The 21,811-nt window shown below is 45.2% G+C and overlaps 1 protein-coding gene across 1 annotated transcript; it reads right to left on the reverse strand.

Moving 5' to 3' along the window:
- Positions 1–703: 703 nt before the first annotated feature.
- Positions 704–2,319, reverse strand: LOC125516187. Its single transcript, XM_048681669.1, has one exon. It carries the CDS (start codon positions 2,126–2,128, stop codon positions 1,163–1,165), a length of 966 nt encoding a protein of 321 aa, XP_048537626.1. The 5' UTR covers positions 2,129–2,319; the 3' UTR covers positions 704–1,162.
- Positions 2,320–21,811: the final 19,492 nt, after the last annotated feature.

A 21,811-nucleotide genomic window follows, 5' to 3' on the forward strand; every position in this document is an offset into this window, starting at 1 on the left:
ATTGTATAACATATATAGTACTCCCTCCGTTCCGAATTACTTGTCGCGGGTATGGATGTATCTAGATGTATTTTAGTTCTAGATACATCCATTCCTGCGACGAGTAATTTGGAACGGAGGGAGTATGAAGAATGAGGCTGGTTATTAACACCTTACATGCTTATCAAGCAGAGAAATAAGAGTTTCTAACCACAGCAAAACAGCATTGTGTGTCCATGAGTTATCGAAAAAATATCAAAGTTCACAATTGAATGTTCATAAAAGGCCCTTCTTTAACATGATAGTAGCATGGCAACACATATTTCACTGGATGACTGTTAAATCAGTGCAAAAAGTCAGGAGTAAGTATTCACTGGATGTGCGCACCTTTGTAGCAATGTCATGCAATAAAACAAAGATGACCAGATTGGTCAATGGCCTATAAGTAACTAAAATTCATTCCACACAAATGAACCGTGTCAGAGAAGAAGAATAGTCAACCAGAGCAAAACAGCAGAGTACTTTGGGCAAAATAGCCTACAGTTAGGTAAAACCCATCCACACAAATGAATCATATCATTGCGAGCCAGTATCAGACTTCTTTAAGTTGACTGTTGATTCTGCCATCACTACCACTACAAAAGAACCTTGAGTTCCATGCTGTATCCAACAAACAGGTGAAAATGTCATAACCAGGCGAATTCATTTAGGAATCAGGATGAAATGCAGGAAAAAAAGGAAGAATTTCTATCCACATCAAAAACAGCAGCTCGTCCATCAGTGAACACTCTTAAGAATGAACGAACAGGGTCAGCTATTATCAGCTTCTATTTCAGTTTCTGGATCCAGCAGTTTATTGTATAACATACATAGTACAAAGAATGGGACGAATTATTAACACCTACAAGTTACCAATGAGGGGACATTTTGGCGTGCGTCTTCCACTCCCAGGCACCGTCGGTCGCGATGCTGTCCAATATGGCAGCCTGATTACTGTCGCCAGCAGCGAAATATCGGCAAACCACGACCAAGACAACTTCTGAATTGATGGTGAACCTGAAACATCCTTGTGACAACATGGAAGAGCAACATTTGGTTAACTTGAATGGCCTTTACACCAGGACCAGGACCAGGACCAGGACACATTGAGCCTGCAGCAGGAGAAACATTTCACTGTCCATGGCTAATGTTGTTGCTGTTGATGTCTGTGACTGCGAGCAGGAAAGAGGTTGAGACGCCTCCTGCCTTGGGTCTTGCTCCTGGTGGTGGAAGGGGTGCGGTGGAAGCGCAGCATTCCGGTGTCGGGGCTCCGGCGGGGCGACGGGCAGTGGACGCTGCTGCTGCGGCCGAGCCAGTAGAACCTCCTGAGCAGGGAGTCGCGGCGGCCGGCGCTATGTACATGCGCGTGCAGCGAGTCCGCCGGCGACACCTCGGAGTCGACGCCGCCCGCGGACGACGACACGGAGTGGCTGCCCCCGTTGACCCGGGCCGCGGCGTGGCCCTGCGCCCGGGACCTCGCCGCGGCGTCTGTCTCCCGCCACGACTGGGAGGACAGGGATCTGCTGAAGAAGCCCGCCACCGGGTTCGCCGCCCGGCGGGTGCGGTCCCACCACGGCCTGAGCGAGGCCTTGCTTGAGCTGGAGTGGAGCACGAGCGCGGAGGCGGAAGCAGGGGCGGTGGTGCTGGGCGCAGCGGCGGCGGCGGAGGTTGAGGCGGAGGCGGAGTCGTTGGCGTCCCAGGACTGGCGGGAGGGGAGCCAGGAGGCGGGGTCGTGGCCGTGCTCGCAGCAGACGATCCACTCGCAGGACTGGCGGAGGGAGCGCTTCCGCTGCAGCGGTGGCGGCGGCTCCGGCTCGGCCCTGGGCTCGGGATCTTGGTCTCCAGCTCCGACCGGCGCGGGCCGGTCCTGCTGGTCGTGGAGCTGGAAGAGGCGGAGCAGCGTCGTCCTGCCCCCGCCTTCCTCCGCCACCTCCTGCGCCGCGGCCACCACCGGTCGAGGAGGAGGAGGGGGGAGGGGGGACGGGGAGGGGGCCGGGGGCGTGGCCGGGAGCGCGGCGGCGGAGAGGCGCTCGAGGAGGCAGGCGGAGCAGAAGCCGGTGAAGGGCGGCTGCGACGGGTGCCTGGCGCACCGGGACAGGTCGGGATTCATCGCCCGCCGGCCACCGCCACCGCCGCCGCCCGGGAGCCGGAGGCGAGACCAATTCCGCGGCGGGGAAAGGGGATCGATTTGGTTTGACCGGACAAAGGCTAGGGCTTTGACCAGCCCGCCGCCCGCTCCTCTCCTAAGCTCAGTCTTCACTCTCAGTGGGTGTGGTGTGGTGTGGGGAATCCAATTGGAAGTGGACAGAGAGAAAGGGGGAGAGCCGTTGTGTCCTTGGCTCGGCTTGTCTCGCTGCCAAGTGGGCCCGCCCCTCACAGCACAACGGCTCTCTCAGCCACCCTCCCACAAACACAATCGCAAAAGCCACATGGAAGGTTGGAGAGCCAACTCGGAGCGCGATACGCAACACAGTTCAGCCGAGACTTTCCAACCACAAGCCCCGCTCGTCCGAAAGGGACCTTGTCAGGGTTCATGGCCACGACTGGCTGAGCTAGGTCGATTTGCTTGCCTCTAGCTCGATCGTCGATCGGCGGGCGAAATTGTAAGGAGCGGGGGTTGCCGATGAACGGAAGTCGTGACAAAGGATGAAGAAGACGTAGATTGTAACAAAGGTCCGATTGATTGATTGATTGATTGGTTTGCGGGCTTCAGTTTACAATCGGCCATCACCCTTTACATTATATGGCCTTTCCGTGTAAGTCACTGCCGCGTATATGTTCGTTTACGTGTTTGTGTCCGTGTACATGGACGAAGTTATTGCCTTGGCCTTGTTGACTCAGGGACGACGGTGTACTACAAAGTGGTCGGCTCGTTTACAAGGAGCCCAGCAGTAGGCCTGCGCGAGGGCCAAGAAGGTTGCTCGGTGCCACATGAGTTGTTGGGATTCTCCAAGTATAAGGGTGAAGCAGAACAGGAGCAATATGTCCCTCAGTTAGAGAATCAATGTTATCAATCCACTAGGAGTCTCCAAGCTAACAAACAAACACAAACACAAACACACACACACACACACACACACACTCGTCCCCAACATGGCAAGAGGATTGTCAATCCCCTTGTGTTCCTAGTTACATGATTAAATAGCAAGTGGTAGAGATAGTTTGTAGTAATGTAACACGGCAAAAATAGAAGTAGCCATTTTGCAAAAGAATTTAGTAACGGAGAATAGACCTAGTGGGCATAGGTTGATTAGTGGTATCTTTCTCGAAAACAGGCAAATGACATGGTGAACAAATTACAGTTGGGCAACGATAAAATTGCAATATTTATGACTATGATCATTTACGGCACAATCTTATATAGGCATTACATAATAAGTAGACTGTTAATCCAATTGCATCTACCACTAATACTCAACCGCTATCCAGCATGCATCTCAATGTGTTAAGTTTGCAAGGACCAAAGCATCAATAAGCAAGATGACATAATGTAGACACCAAGACATCAATCAATATGATGAAACCCTGTTGTTTTATCCTTAGTGGCATGTGACGCCCTCGATTCAATCGTACACTAATCATATACGCAAATGTGTACGATCAAGATCAAGGACTCACGGGAAGATATCACAACATAACTCTAGACACAAAATAAAATAATACAAGCTTTATATTAAAAGCCAGGGGCCTCGAGGGCTCGAATACATAAGCTTGAATACACAAGAGTCAGCGGAAGCAACAATATCTGAGTACAGACATAAATTAGACAAGATTGCCTTAAGAAGGCTAGCACAAAAGCAACATCGATCGAAAAGGCAAGGCCTCCTGCCTGGGAGCTGTTGGGGACCGTTGCAGAAAACAAAAATTTTCCTACGGTTTCACCAAGATCCATCTATGAGTTCATCTAGCAACGAGTGATCGGATGCATCTACATACCTTGTAGATCGCGAGCGGAAGCGTTCAAAGAACGGGGATGAGGGAGTCGTACTCGACGTGATCCAAATCACCGGAGATACTAGCGCCGAACGGACGGCACCTCCGCATTCAACACACGTACGGTCAGCGTGACGTCTCCTCCTTCTTGATACAGCAAGGGGAAAGGAGAGGTTGAGGAAGATGGCTCCAGCAGCAGCACGACGGCATGGTGGTGGTGGAGAAGCAGTACTCCGACAGGGCTTCGCCGAGCTCTACGGAGGAGGAGGAGGTGTTGGAGGGGAGAGGGAGGCGCCAGGGGCATGGGTCCGGCTGCCCTCCCTCCCCCTCTATATATAGGGTCCCCAAGGGGGGGGCGCCGGCCCTGGAGATCCAATCTCCCAAGGGGGCGCCAAGGGGGGTGGAGTGCCCCCCAAGGCAAGTGCCCCCCCCCACCCTAGGGTTCCCAACCCTAGGCGCAGGGGGAAGGCCCAAGGGGGGCGCACCAGCCCACTAGGGGCTGGTTCCCCTCCCACTTCAGCCCATGGAGCCCTCAGGGATAGGTGGCCCCACCCGGTGGACCCCCGGGACCCTTCCGGTGGTCCCGGTACAATACCGGTGACCCCGAAACTTGTCCCGATGGCCGAAATAGCACTTCCTATATATAATTCTTTACCTCCAAACCATTCCGGAACTCCTCGTGACGTCCGGGATCTCATCCGGGACTCCGAACAACTTTCGGGTTACTGCATATTCATATCCCTACAACCCTAGCGTCACCGAACCTTAAGTGTGTAGACCCTACGGGTTCGGGAGACATGTAGACATGACCGAGATGGCTCTCCGGTCAATAACCAACAGCGGGATCTGGATACCCATGTTGGCTCCCACATGCTCCTCGATGATCTCATCGGATGAACCACGATGTCGAGGATTCAAGCAACACCGTATACAATTCCCTTTGTCAATCGGTACGTTACTTGCCCGAGATTCGATCGTCGGTATCCCAATACCTCGTTCAATCTCGTTACCGGCAAGTCACTTTACTCGTACCGTAATGCATGATCTCGTGACCAGACACTTGGTCACTTTGAGCTCATTGTGATGATGCATTACCGAGTGGGCCCAAAGATACCTCTCCGTCATACGGAGTGACAAATCCCAGTCTTGATCCGTGTAAACCCAACAGACACTTTCGGAGATACCCGTAGTATACCTTTATAGTCACCCAGTTACGTTGTGACGTTTGGTACACCCAAAGCACTCCTACGGTATCCGGGAGTTACACGATCTCATGGTCTAAGGAAAAGATACTTGACATTGGAAAAACTCTAACAAACGAACTATACGATCTTGTGCTATGTTTAGGATTGGGTCTTGTCCATCACATCATTCTCCTAATGATGTGATCTCGTTATCAATGACATCCAATGTCCATAGTCAGGAAACCATGACTATCTGTTGATCAACGAGCTAGTCAACTAGAGGCTTACTAGGGACATGTTGGTGTCTATTTATTCACACATGTATTACGATTTCCGGATAACACAATTATAGCATGAATAAAAGACAATTATCATGAACAAGGAAATATAATAATAATGCTTTTATTATTGCCTCTAGGGCATATTTCCAACAGTCTCCCACTTGCACTAGAGTCAATAATCTAGTTACATTGTGATGAATCGAACACCCATGGAATTCTGGTGTTGATCATGTTTTTCTCTAGGGAGAGGTTTAGTCAACGGATCTGCTACATTCAGGTCCGTATGTACTTTACAAATATCTATGTCTCCATCTTGAACATTTTCACGAATGGAGTTGAAGCGACGCTTGATGTGCCTGGTCTTCTTGTGAAACCTAGGCTCCTTGGCAAGTTCAATAGCTCCAGTGTTGTCACAGAAGAGTTTGATTGGCCCCGACGCATTGGGTATGACTCCTAGGTCGGTGATGAACTCCTTCACCCAAATTGCTTCATGCGCTGCCTCCGAGGCTGCCATGTACTCCGCTTCACATGTAGATCCCGCCACGACGCTCTGCTTGCAACTGCACCAGCTTACTGCCCCACCATTCAAAATATACACGTATCCGGTTTGTGACTTAGAGTCATCCAGATATGTGTCGAAGCTAGCGTCGACGTAACCCTTTACGACGAGCTCTTCGTCACCTCCATAAACGAGAAACATTTCCTTAGTCCTTTTTGAAAGGAAATATGCCCTAGAGGCAATAATAAAGTTATTATTTATTTCCTTATATCATGATAAATGTTTATTATTCATGCTAGAATTGTATTAACCGGAAACATAATACATGTGTGAATACATAGACAAACAGAGTGTCACTAGTATGCCTCTACTAGACTAGCTCGTTAATCAAAGATGGTTATGTTTCCTAACCATAGACAAAGGAGTTGTTATTTGATTAACGAGGTCACATCATTAGTTGAATGATCTGATTGACATGACCCATTCCATTAGCTTAGCACCCGATCGTTTAGTATGTTGCTATTGCTTTCTTCATGACTTATACATGTTCCTATGACTATGAGATTATGCAACTCCCGTTTGCCGGAGGAACACTTTGGGTGCTACCAAACGTCACAACGTAACTGGGTGATTATAAAGGAGCATTACAGGTGTCTCCAAAGGTAGATGTTGGGTTGGCGTATTTCGAGATTAGGATTTGTCACTCCGATTGTCGGAGAGGTATCTCTGGGCCCTCTCGGTAATACACATCACATAAGCCTTGCAAGCATTACAACAAATATGTTAGTTGCGAGATGATGTATTACGGAACGAGTAAAGAGACTTGCCGGTAACGAGATTGAACTAGGTATTGGATACCGACGATCGAATCTCGGGCAAGTAACATACCGATGACAAAGGGAACAACGTATGTTGTTATGCGATCTGACCGATAAAGATCTTCGTAGAATATGTAGGAGCCAATATGGGCATCCAGGTCCCGCTATTGGTTATTGACCGGAGACGTGTCTCGGTCATGTCTACATTGTTCTCGAACCCGTAGGGTCCGCATGCTTAAGGTTACGATGACAGTTATATTATGAGTTTATGCATTTTGATGTACCGAAGGTTGTTCGGAGTCCCGGATGTGATCACGGACATGACGAGGAGTCTCGAAATGGTCGAGACGTAAATATTGATATATTGTAAGCCTATGTTTGGACATCGGAAGTGTTCCGGGTGAAATCGGGATTTTACCGGATTACCGGGAGGTTACCGGAACCCCCCGGGAGCCATATGGGCCTTCATGGGCCTTAGTGGAAAGGTGAAAGGGCTGCCCATAAGGGCTGCGCGCCTCCCCCCTTCCCCTAGTCCTATTAGGACTAGGAGAGGTGGCCGGCCACCCCTCTCTCTTCCCCCCCTTGGGAATCCTAGTTGGAATAGGATTGGGGGGGAGTCCTACTCCCGGAAGGAGTAGGACTCCTCCTGCGCCCTCCTCCCTGGCCGGCGCCCCCCTCCCCCTTGGCTCCTTTATATACTGAGGCAGAGGCACCCCAGAAAGACACAAGTTGATCCACGTGATCTATTCCTTAGCCGTGTGCGGTGCCCCCTGCCACCATATTCCTCGATAATACTGTAGCGGAGTTTAGGCGAAGCCCTGCTGTTGTAGTACATCAAGATCGTCACCACGCCGTCGTGCTGACGGAACTCTTCCCCGACACTTTGCTGGATCGGAGTCCGGGGATCGTCATCGAGCTGAACGTGTGCTCGAACTCGGAGGTGCCGTAGTTTCGGTGCTTGATCGGTTGGATCGTGAAGACGTACGACTACTTCCTCTACGTCATGTCAGCGCTTCCGCAGTCGGTCTGCGTTGGGTACGTAGACAACACTCTCCCCCTCGTTGCTATGCATCACATGATCTTGCGTGTGCGTAGGAATTTTTTTGAAATTACTACGAAACCCAACAGTGGTATCAGAGCCTAGGTTATTTATGTTGATGTTATATGCACGAGTAGAACACAAGTGAGTTGTGGACGATATAAGTCATACTGCCTACCAGCATGTCATACTTTGGTTCGGCGACATTGTTGGACGAGACGACCCGGACCAACCTTACGCGTACGCTTATGCGAGACCGGTTCCCTCGACGTGCTTTGCACATAGATGGCTTGCGGGCGACTGTCTCTCCAACTTTAGTTGAACCAAGTATGGCTACGCCCGGTCCTTGTGAAGGTTAAAACGGAGTCTATTTGACAAACTATCGTTGTGGTTTTGATGCGTAGGTGAGATTGGTTCTTACTTAAGCCCGTAGCAGCCACGTAAAACATGCAACAACAAAGTAGAGGACGTCTAACTTGTTTTTGCAGGGCATGTTGTGATGTGATATGGTCAAGGCATGATGCTGAATTTTATTGTATGAGATGATCATGTTTTGTAACCGAGTTATCGGCAACTGGCAGGAGCCATATGGTTGTCGCTTTATTGTATGCAATGCAATCGCGATGTAATGCTTTACTTTATTACTAAACGGTAGTGATAGTCGTGGAAGCATAAGATTGGCGAGACGACAACGATGCTACGATGGAGATCAAGGTGTCGCGCCGGTGACGATGGTGATCATGACGGTGCTTCGGAGATGGAGATCACAAGCACAAGATGATGATGGCCATATCATATCACTTATATTGATTGCATGTGATGTTTATCTTTTTATGCATCTTATCTTGCTTTGATTGACGGTAGCATTATAAGATGATCTCTCACTAAATTATCAAGAAGTGTTCTCCCTGAGTATGCACCGTTGCCAAAGTTCGTCGTGCCCAGACACCACGTGATGATCGGGTGTGATAAGCTCTACGTCCATCTACAACGGGTGCAAGCCAGTTTTGCACAAGCATAATACTTAGGTTAAAACTTGACGAGCCTAGCATATGCAGATATGGCCTCGAAACACGGAGACCGAAAGGTCGAGCGTGAATCATATAGTAGATATGATCAACATAAACGATGTTCACCATTGAAAACTACTCCATCTCACGTGATGATCGGTTATGGTTTAGTTGATTGGGATCACATAATCACTTAGAAGATTAGAGGGATGTCTATCTAAGTGGGAGTTCTTTAGTAATATGATTAATTGAACTTAAATTTATCATGAACTTAGTCCCTGATAGTATCTTGCTTGTTTATGTTGATTGTAGATAGATGGCTCGTGCTGTTGTTCCGTTGAATTTTAATGCGTTCCTTGAGAAAGCAAAGTTGAAAGATGATGGTAGCAATTACACGGACTGGGTCCGTAACTTGAGGATTATCCTCATTGCTGCACAGAAGAATTACGTCCTGGAAGCACCGCTGGGTGCCAGGCCTGCTGCTGGAGCAACACCAGATGTTATGAACGTCTGGCACAGCAAAGCTGATGACTACTCGATAGTTCAGTGTGCCATGCTTTATGGCTTAGAATCGGGACTTCAACGACGGTTTGAATGTCATGGAGCATATGAGATGTTCCAGGAGTTGAAGTTAATATTTCAAGCAAATGCCCGGATTGAGAGATATGAAGTCTCCAATAAGTTCTATAGCTGCAAGATGGAGGAGAACAGTTCTGTCAGTGAGCATATACTCAAAATGTCTGGGTATAATAATCACTTGATTCAATTGGGAGTTAATCTTCCAGATGATTGCGTCATTGACAGAATTCTCCAATCACTGCCACCGAGCTACAAGAGCTTCGTGATGAACTATAATATGCAAGGGATGAACAAGACTATTCCCGAGCTCTTCGCAATGCTGAAAGCTGCGGAGGTAGAAATCAAGAAGGAGCATCAAGTGTTGATGGTTAACAAGACCACTAGTTTCAAGAAAAAGGGCAAAGGGAAGAAGAAGGGGAACTTCAAAAAGAACGGCAAGCAAGTTGCTACTCAAGAGAAGAAACCCAAGTCTGGACCTAAGCCTGAAACTGAGTGCTTCTACTGCAAGCAGACTGGTCACTGGAAGCGGAACTGCCCCAAGTATTTGGCGGATAAGAAGGATGGCAAGGTGAACAAAGGTATATGTGATATACATGTTATTGATGTGTACCTTACTAATGCTCGCAGTAGCACCTGGGTATTTGATACTGGTTCTGTTGCTAATATTTGCAACTCGAAACAGGGACTACGGAATAAGCGGGCACTGGCAAAGGACGAGGTGATGATGCGCGTGGGAAACGGTTCCAAAGTCGATGTGATCACGGTCGGGACGCTACCTCTACATCTACCTTCGGGATTAATATTAGACCTAAATAATTGTTATTTGGTACCAGCGTTGAGCATGAACATTATATCTGGATCTTGTTTAATGCGAGACGGTTATTCATTTAAATCAGAGAATAATGGTTGTTCTATTTATATGAGTAATATCTTTTATGGTCATGCACCCTTGAAGAGTGGTCTATTCTTATTGAATCTCGATAGTAGTAATACACATATTCATAATGTTGAAGCCAAAAGATGCAGAGTTGATAATGAAAGTGCAACTTATTTGTGGCACTGTCGTTTAGGTCATATCGGTATAAAGCACATGAAGAAACTCCATACTGATGGACTTTTGGAACCACTTGATTATGAATCACTTGGTACTTGCGAACCATGCCTCATGGGCAAGATGACTAAAACACCGTTCTCCGGTACTATGGAGAGAGCAACAGATTTGTTGGAAATCATACATACCGATGTATGTGGTCCAATGAATATTGAGGCTCGTGGCGGATATCGTTATTTTCTCACCTTCACAGATGATTTAAGCAGATATGGGTATATCTACTTAATGAAACATAAATCTGAAACATTTGAAAAGTTCAAAGAATTTCAGAGTGAAGTTGAAAATCATCGTAACAAGAAAATAAAGTTTCTACGATCTGATCGTGGAGGAGAATATTTGAGTTACGAATTTGGTGTACATTTGAAAAATTGTGGAATAGTTTCGCAACTCACGCCACCCGGAACACCACAGCGTAATGGTGTGTCCGAACGTCGTAATCGTACTTTACTAGATATGGTGCGATCTATGATGTCTCTTACTGATTTACCGCTATCATTTTGGGGTTATGCTTTAGAGACGGCCGCATTCACGTTAAATAGGGCACCATCAAAATCCGTTGAGACGACGCCTTATGAACTGTGGTTTGGCAAGAAACCAAAGTTGTCGTTTCTTAAAGTTTGGGGCTGCGATGCTTATGTGAAAAAGCTTCAACCTGATAAGCTCGAACCCAAATCGGAGAAATGTATCTTCATAGGATACCCAAAGGAAACTGTTGGGTACACCTTCTATCACAGATCCGAAGGCAAGACATTCATTGCCAAGAATGGATCCTTTCTAGAGAAGGAGTTTATCTCGAAAGAAGTGAGTGGGAGGAAAGTAGAACTTGATGAGGTAACTGTACCTGCTCCCTTACTGGAAAGTAGTACATCACAGAAAACTGTTTCAGTGACACCTACACCAGTTAGTGAGGAAGCCAATGATAATGATCATGAAACTTCAGATCAAGATACTACTGAACCTCGTAGATCAACCAGAGTAAGATCTGCACCAGAGTGGTACGGTAATCCTGTTCTGCAAGTCATGCTACTAGATCATGATGAACCTACGAACTATGAAGAAGCGATTGTGAGCCCAGATTCCGCAAAGTGGCTTGAAGCCATGAAATCTGAGATGGGATCCATGTATGAGAACAAAGTATGGACTTTGGTTGACTTGCCCGATGGTCGGCAAGCAATTGAAAATAAATGGATCTTTAAGAAGAAGACTGACGCTGATGGTAATGTTACTGTCTACAAAGCTCGACTTGTCGCAAAAGGTTTTCGGCAAGTTCAAGGGATTGACTACGATGAGACCTTCTCACCCGTAGCGATGCTTAAGTCCGTCCGAATCATGTTAGCGATTGCCGCATTTTATGATTATGAAATTTGGCAGATGGATGTCAAAACTGCATTCCTGAATGGATTCCTGGAAGAAGAGTTGTATATGATGCAACCAGAAGGTTTTGTCGATCCAAAGGGAGCTAACAAAGTGTGCAAGCTCCAGCGATCCATTTATGGACTGGTGCAAGCCTCTCGGAGTTGGAATAAATGTTTTGATAGTGTGATCAAAGCATTTGGTTTTATACAGACTTTCGGAGAAGCCTGTATTTACAAGAAAGTGAGTGGGAGCTCTGTAGCATTTCTGATATTATATGTGGATGACATATTGCTGATTGGAAATGATATAAAATTTCTGGATAGCATAAAGGGATACTTGAATAAAAGTTTTTCAATGAAAGACCTCGGTGAAGCTGCTTACATATTAGGCATTAAGATCTATAGAGATAGATCAAGACGCTTAATTGGACTTTGACAAAGCACATACCTTGACAAAATTTTGAAGAAGTTCAAAATGGATCAAGCAAAGAAAGGGTTCTTGCCTGTGTTACAAGGTGTGAAGTTGAGTAAGACTCGATGCCCGACCACTGCAGAAGGTAGAGAGAATATGAAAGATGTTCCCTATGCATCAGCCATAGGATCTATCATGTATGCAATGCTGTGTACCAGACCTGATGTGTGCCTTGCTATAATTTTAGCAGGGAGGTACCAAAGTAATCCAGGAGTGGATCACTGGACAGCGGTCAAGAACATCCTGAAATACCTGAAAAGGACTAAGGATATGTTTCTCGTATATGGAGGTGACAAAGAGCTCACCGTAAAAGGTTACGTTGATGCAAGCTTTGACACTGATTCGGACGATTCTAAATCGCAAACCGGATACGTGTTTACATTAAACGGTGGAGCTGTCAGTTGGTGCAGTTCTAAACAAAGCGTCGTAGCGGGATCTACATGTGAAGCGGAGTACATAGCTACTTCGGAAGCAGCGAACGAAGGAGTCTGGATGAAGGAGTTCATATCCGATCTAGGTGTTATACCTAATGCATCGGGTCCAATGAAAATCTTTTGTGACAATACTGGTGCAATTGCCTTGGCAAAGGAATCCAGATTTCACAAAAGGACCAAACACATCAAGAGACGCTTCAACTCCATCCGGGATCTAGTCCAGGTGGGAGACATAGAGATTTGCAAGATACATACGGATCTGAATGTTGCAGACCCGTTGACTAAGCCTCTTCCACGAGCAAAACATGATCAACACCAAGGCTCCATGGGTGTTAGATTCATTAAAGTGTAATCTAGATTATTGACTCTGGTGCAAGTGGGAGACTGAAGGAAATATGCCCTAGAGGCAATAATAAAGTTATTATTTATTTCCTTATAATCATGATAAATGTTTATTATTCATGCTAGAATTGTATTAACCGGAAACATAATACATGTGTGAATACATAGACAAACAAAGTGTCACTAGTATGCCTCTACTTGACTAGCTCGTTAATCAAAGATGGTTATGTTTCCTGACCATGAACAATGAGTTGTTATTTGATTAACGAGGTCACATCATTAGTTGAATGATCTGATTGACATGACCCATTCCATTAGCTTAGCACCCGATCGTTTAGTATGTTGCTATTGCTTTCTTCATGACTTATACATGTTCCTATGACTATGAGATTATGCAACTCCCGTTTACCGGAGGAACACTTTGGGTGCTACCAAACGTCACAACGTAACTGGGTAATTATAAAGGAGCATTACAGGTGTCTCCAAAGGTAGATGTTGGGTTGGCGTATTTCGAGATTAGGATTTGTCACTCTGATTGTCGGGGAGGTATCTCTGCGCCCTCTCGGTAATACACATCACATAAGCCTTGCAAGCATTACAACTAATATGTTAGTTGTGAGATGATGTATTACAGAACGAGTAAAGAGACTTGCCGGTAACGAGATTGAACTAGGTATTGGATACCGACGATCGAATCTCGGGCAAGTAACATACCGATGACAAAGGGAACAACGTATGTTGTTATACGGTCTGACCGATAAAGATCTTCGTAGAATATGTAGGAGCCAATATGGGCATCCAGGTCCCGCTATTGGTTATTGACCGGAGACATGTCTCGGTCATGTCTACATTGTTCTCGAACCCGTAGGGTCCGCACGCTTAAGGTTACGATGATAGTTATATTATGAGTTTATGCATTTTGATGTACCGAAGGTTGTTCGGAGTCCCGGATGTGATCACGGACATGACGAGGAGTCTCGAAATGGTCGAGACGTAAAGATTGATATATTGGAAGCCTATGTTTGGACATCAGAAGTGTTCCGGGTGAAATCGGGATTTTACCGGATTACCGGGAGGTTACCGGAACCCCCCGGGAGCCATATGGGCCTTCATGGGCCTTAGTGGAAAGGTGAAAGGGCTGCCCATAAGGGCTGCGCGCCTCCCCCCTTCCCCTAGTCCTATTAGGACTAGGAGAAGGTGGCCGGCCCCCCTCTCTCTCTTTCCCCCCCTTGGGAATCCTAGTTGGAATAGGATTGGGGGGGGGAGTCCTACTCCCGGAAGGAGTAGGACTCCTCCTGCGCCCTCCTCCCTGGCCGGCGCCCCCCTCCCCCCTTGTCTCCTTTATATACTGAGGCAGAGGCACCCCAAAAACACACAAGTTGATCCACGTGATCTATTCCTTAGCCGTGTGCGGTGCCCCCTGCCACCATATTCCTCAATAATACTGTAGCGGAGTTTAGGCGAAGCCCTGCTGCTGTAGTTCATCAAGATCGTCACCACGCCGTAGTGCTGACGGAACTCTTCCCCGACACTTTGCTGGATCGGAGTCCGGGGATCGTCATCGAGCTGAACGTGTGCTCGAACTCGGAGGTGCCGTAGTTTCGGTGCTTGATCGGTTGGATCGTGAAGACGTACGACTACTTCCTCTACGTCGTGTCAGCGCTTCCGCAGTCGGTCTGCGTTGGGTACGTAGACAACACTCTCCCCCTCGTTGCCATGCATCACATGATCTTGCGTGTGCGTAGGAAATTTTTTGAAATTACTACGAAACCCAACACTTTCGCCTAGTCATATTGTGGATGTCTACATATCTTGTGATTTCTGTTGCCCAGTTCATATTTGCAGGGATAGTTGGCAAGAATTTACATGTTGCATGCTTGTAAGAACATGGCTCAAGCTGTATGTATGCAGTTTCATCTTTCTTTAATATAAATGTTTGCCACATTAACCATGATACAGTCATGCACTGGCGGAGCGTCATGGAGGCGAAACTGGGCCACGACCCCCCCTTGAAAAGTGCAAATAAGTTATATACTAATGCATAATCAACACGCTAGCTAAACTTGTCAGATAATCAGTAGTCTCGGGTCTCTACAGCGCTTCTCAGCGATTGGAGCCACATATGCACCCTCACACGCCACTGGACATCAATCCTGATCGATTGTTAAGTGCTGATCTCCTCGTACACTTACAACAGTAATTAATGACTTAGTAGTGCTTGGTTCCTGACTTAGTGGCCTTTTTCATGCACATTATGTGTTTTGATATGGAAGTTATCCCCCTCTTGTCTTTTGGTCACGCTCCGCCACTACAGTCATGCATGATATTATATGTACGGTAGTTGGTCTGTATTGTTTGTTACCACTGCAGTTTTCTAGTTACATGTATATATTTGGTCCATCAGAATAAATAAGAGTCCATTTCTTACACAAAACACTATGTGAATATGCAAAGTCCCAGCTAGGCAAACATCTGTCCAGAAGAGTATACATTGCCAATATGTATACCATCTACCAAGAAGTGTGCTAACTTCTAACTATCCTCATTGCTTGCATACTCTAGATCATCAGAAAGTTTCAAACAAGTAAACGAGACATATTTAATTCTTTGAGTTGTCTACCAAAATTGAATGTAATTGCATATGTACTGGTCTTAAAGAAAAATAGTCATATATTTATTTTGAACTAGTTGCATTCTACTGGCCACCGCCTGCTCCTCTGACCTCACATAAGAATTGTTTTACCTTTTTTAATCATAGCAGCATAACTTGAATCACTATGTTCATTATACATGTTGTCAATCAATTTTACTTGTTGAAGGATAATTATAACTACCCTAATGAGACAAGAGAGCTTTCACGAGACATGATCCAAATGAGTATTAGCAAAAGAAAAATGGAGAGTATTAGAAGCAGAAATATTTCAATTGTTATAAGAGGTCTTTAGCGCTGAAAATATAGTACATGTCTAATAGTTGCTTCAACTTTGATATTCTTCAACAAATGTTTTTCTTCACAGGTCAAAAGAGCTTTTGGAACAACCAGCCACGAAACAGTTTGGTATACTACATTTTTTGAATTTCATCAGATATAATTTCATTGTGCACTTATATACACAAAAGCTGTTTGTTTGTCAACCAACTTTGCAGAGTTATTGAGGACGCTGAGCAGAAATGACGGGATGCGGAAATATATTAGTTCCTGCCTGCAGCTTACGAATAGACTCCAACTACTTAGCCAATAGGATATTTTTCTTGATATACTTCCAACTTCATCTCCATGGATGTTTGGTCCATTTGTGATATGTTAATTTGACGTGATATAATACAAGTATTGGTCTGCTACTTTCAACTATGTGATGTTATGTTGTACCAATCTTGCTGAATGCTGATTGTGAGAATATCGTTACATATGAAATGGAGGACGTAGATTCTAGCATTGTCTTCATAGACCATGTGTGTGGGTGAATAAAACTCGAATTAACCTTTTCAAGCAAATTCGAAATTCCCAGGGGAGTTAAAAGGACATTTTGTGCATCTAGAGACGTTTATAGCATCCCTATAGAACGTCCCAATATCAGTATAGACGTGGTGTAAGGTGTGTATAACAAGGCGTTTCTTCATACGTAGACGCGAACTGAACGTCCCTATAAAACGTCTCATATCGTGTAAACACGCTTGGCAAGCGTCTTTATGTCACTTGACATGGTCCGTGAGGAGACACTCCAAGGACGCTTTTTCAAAGCGACTCTACATTCAATTAGAGATGAAATAACGCGTCTCTAGTCTACAAAACATACGTCTCTACATGCAAATTTTGTTGTAGTGGAGAAACATATTCTTGGTTCTTTTCAGGTATTTCAGGATGTTCTTGACCGCTGTCCAGTGATCCACTCCTGGATTACTTTGGTACCTCCCTGCTAAATTTATAGCAAGGCAGACATCAGGTCTGGTACACAGCATTGCATACATGATAGAGCCTATGGCTGACGCATAGGGAACATCTTTCATCTTCTCTCTATCTTCTGCAGTGGTCGGGCATTGAGTCTTACTCAACTTCACACCTTGTAACACAGGCAAGAACCCTTTCTTTGCTTGATCCATTTTGAACTTCTTCAAAACTTTGTCAAGGTATGTGCTTTGTGAAAGTCCAATTAAGCGTCTTGATCTATCTCTATAGATCTTGATGCCCAATATGTAAGCAGCTTCACCGACGTCCTTCATTGAAAAACTCTTATTCGAGTATCCCTTTATGCTATCCAGAAATTCTATATCATTTCCAATTAGCAATATGCCATCCACATATAATATCAGAAATGCTACATAGCTCCCACTCACTTTCTTGTAAATACAGGCTTCTCCAAAAGTTTGTATAAAACCAAATGCTTTGATCACACTATCAAAACGTTTATTCCAACTCCGAGAGGCTTGCACCAGTCCATAAATGGATCGCTGGATCTTGCACACTTTGTTAGCTCCCTTTGGATCGACAAAACCTTCTGGTTGCATCATATACAACTCTTCTTCTAGAAATCCATTCAGGATTGCAGTTTTGACATCCATTTGCTAAATTTCATAATCATAAAATGCGGCAATTTCTAACATGATTCGGACAGACTTAAGCATCGCTACGGGTGAGAAAGTCTCATCGTAGTTAATCCCTTGAACTTGTCGAAAACCTTTTGCAACAAGTCGAGCTTTATAAACAGTAACATTACTGTCAGCGTCAGTCTTCTTCTTGAAGATCCATTTATTCTCAATTGGTTGCCGATCATCGGGCAAGTCAACCAAAGTCCACACTTTGTTCTCATACATGGACCCCATCTCAGATTTCATGGCCTCAAGCCATTTTGCGGAATTTGGGCTCACCATCGCTTCTACATAGTTTGTAGGTTCATCATGGTCTAGTAACATGACATCCACAACAGGATTACCGTACCACTCTGGTGTGGATCTTACTCTGGTTGATCTACGAGGTTCGGTAGTACCTTGATCCGAAGTTTCACGATCATCATCATTAGCTTCCTCACTAATTGGTGTAGGTGCCACAGAAACCGGTTTCTGTGATGAACTACTTTCCAATAAGGGAGCAGGTACAGTTACCTCATCAAGTTCTACTTTCCTCCCACTCACTTCTTTCGGGAGAAACTCCTTCTCCAAAAAGATTCCAAATTTAGCAACAAAGGTCTTGCCTTCGGATCTGTGTTAGAAGGTGTACCCAATAGTCTCTTTTGAGTATCCTATGAAGACACATTTCTCCGATTTGGGTTCGAGCTTATCAGGTCGAAGCTTTTTCACATAAGCATCGCAGCCCCAAACTTTAAGAAACGACAACTTTGGTTTCTTGCCGAACCACAATTCATAAGGCGTCATCTCAACGGATTTTGATGGTGCCCTATTTAACGTGAATGCAGCCGTCTCTTAAGCATAACCCCAAAATGATAGCGGTAAATCAGTAAGAGACATCATAGATCACACCATATCTAGTAAAGTACGATTAGGACGTTCGGACACACCATTACGCTATGGTGTTCCGGGTGGCGTGAGTTGCGAAACTATTCCGCATTGTTTTAAATGTAGACCAAACTTGTAACTCAAATATTCTCCTCCACAATCAGATCGTAGAAACTTTATTTTCTTGTTACGATGATTTTCAACTTCACTCTGAAATTCTTTGAACTTTTCAAATGTTTCAAACTTATGTTTCATTAAGTAGATATACCCATATCTGCTTAAATCATCTGTGAAGGTGAGAAAATAACGATACCCGCCGTGAGCCTCAACATTCATTGGACCACATACATCTGTATGTTTGATTTCCAACAAATCTGTTGCTCGCTCCAGAGTTTCAGAGAACGACGTTTTAGTCATCTTGCCCATGAGGCATGGTTCGCAAGTACCAAGTGATTCATAATCAAGTGGTTCTAAAAGTCCATCAGTATGGAGTTTCTTCATGCGCTTTACACCGATATGACCTAAACGGCAGTGCCACAAATAAGTTGCCCTATCATTATCAACTCTGCATCTTTTGGCTTCAATATTATGAATATGTGTATCACTACTATCGAGATTCAACAAAAATAGACCACTCTTTAAGGGTGCATGACCATAAAAGATATTACTCATATAAATAGAACAACCATTATTCTCTGATTTAAATGAATAACCGTCTCGCATCAAACAAGATCCAGATATAATGTTCATGCTCAACGCTGGCACCAAATAACAATTATTCAGGTCTAAAACTAATCCCGAAGGTAGATGTAGAGGTAGCGTGTCGACTGCGATCACATCGACTTTGGAACCATTTCCCACGCGCATCGTCACCTCGTCCTTAGCCAATCTTCGCTTAATCCATAGCCCCTGTTTCGAGTTGCAAATATTAGCAACATAACCAGTATCAAATACCTAGGTGCTACTGCGAGCATTAGTAAGGTACACATGTATATCACATATACCTTTGTTCACCTTGCCATCCTTCTTATCCGCCAAATACTTGGGGCAGTTCCGCTTCCAGTGACCAGTCTGCTTGCAGCAGAAGCAATCAATCTCAGGCTTAGGTCCAGACTTGGGTTTCTTCTCCTGAGCAGCAACTTGTTTGCTGTTCTTCTTGAAGTTCCCCTTCTTCTTCCCTTTGCCCTTTTTCTTGAAACTGGTGGTCTTGTTGACCATCAACACTTGATGCTCCTTCTTGATTTCTACCTCCACAGCCTTTAGCATTGCGAAGAGCTCGGGAATCGTCTCATCCATCCCTTGCATGTTATAGTTCATCACGAAGCTCTTGTAGCTTGGTGGCAGTGATTGAAGAATTCTGTCAATGACACTATTAGTTGAATCAAGTGATTGTTACTCCCAGTTGAATCAAGTGTTTGTTACACCCAGATATTCTGAGTATATGCTCACTGACAGAACTATTCTCCTCCATCTTGCAGCTATAGAACTTATTGGAGACTTCATATCTCTCAATCTGGGCATTTGCTTGAAATATTAACTTCAACTCCTGGAACATCTCATATGCTCCATGACGTTCAAAACATCGTTGAAGTCCCGGTTCTAAGACATAAAGCATGGCACACTGAACTATCGAGTAGTCATCAGCTTTGCTCTGCCAGACGTTCATAACATCTGGTGTTGCTCCTGCAGCAGGTTTGGCACCTAGCGGTGCTTCCAGGGCGTAATTCTTCTATGCAGCAATGAGGATAATCCTCAAGTTACGGACCTGGTCCGTGTAATTGCTACCATCATCTTTCAACTTTGCTTTCTCAAGGAACACATTAAAATTCAACGGAACAACAACATGGGCCATCTATCTACAACAACATAGACAAGCAAGATACTATCAGGTACTAAGTTCATGATAAATTGAAGCTTAATTAATCATATTACTTAAGAACTCCCACTTAGATAGACATCCCTCTAATCCTCTAAGTGATCACGTGATCCATATCAACTAAACCATCTCCGATCATCACGTGAGATGGAGTAGTTTCAATGATGAACATCACTATGTTGATCATATCTACTGTATGATTCACGCTCGACCTTTCGGTCTCCGTGTTCCGAGGCCATACCTGTTATATGCTTGGCTCGTCAAGTTTAACCTGAGTATTCCGCGTGTGCAACTGTTTTGCACCTGTTGTATTTGAACGTAGAGCCTATCACACCTAATCATCACGTGGTGTCTCAGCACGAAGAACTTTCGCAACGGTGCATACTCAGGGAGAACACTTATACCTTGATAATTTGGTGAGAGATCATCTTATAATGCTACCGTCAATAAAAGCAAGATAAGATGCATAAAAAGATAAACATCACATGCAATCAATATAAGTGATATGATATGGCCATCATCATCTTGTGCTTGTGATCTCCATCTTTGAAGCACCGTCATGATCACCATTGCCACCGGTGCGACACCTTGATCTCCATCGTAGCATTGTTGTCGTCTCGCCAATTTATGCTTCTACGACTATCGCTACCGCTTAGTGATAAAGTAAAGCATTACAGGGCGATTGCATTGCATACAATAAAGGGACAACCATATGGCTCCTGCCAGTTGCCGATAACTTGGTTACAAAACATGATCATCTCATACAATAAAATTTAGCATCATGCCTTGACCATCTCACATCACAACATGCCCCGCAAAAACAAGTTAGACATCCTCTACTTTGTTGTTGCAAGTTTTACGTAGCTGCTACGGGCTGAGCAAGAACCGTTCTTACCTACGCATCAAAACCACAATGATAGTTTGTCAAGTTAGTGATGTTTTAACCTTCTCAAGGACCGGGCGTAGCCACACTCGGTTCAACTAAAGTTGGAGAAACTGATACCCGCCAGCCACCTGTGTGCAAAGCACGTCGGTAGAACCAGTCTCGCGTAAGCGTACATGTAATGTCGGTCCGGGCCACTTCATCCAACAATACCACTGAACCAAAGTGCGACATGCTGGTAAGCAGTATGACTTGTATCACCCACAACCCACTTGTGTTCTACTCGTGCACGTAACATCAACGCATAAAACCAGGCTTGGATGGCACTGTTGGGGAACGTAGTAATTTCAAAAAAATTCCTACGCACACACAGGATCATGGTGATGCATAGCAACGAGAGGGGAGAGTGTGTCCACGTACCCTCGTAGACCGAAAGCGGAAGCGTTAGCACAACGCGGTTGATGTAGTCGTATGTCTTCATGATCCGACCGATCCAAGTACCGAACGTACGGCACCTCCGAGTTCA

This window comes from Triticum urartu, chromosome 6, assembly GCF_003073215.2.
Source record: "Triticum urartu cultivar G1812 chromosome 6, Tu2.1, whole genome shotgun sequence".
NCBI classification, from domain to species: domain Eukaryota; kingdom Viridiplantae; phylum Streptophyta; class Magnoliopsida; order Poales; family Poaceae; genus Triticum; species Triticum urartu.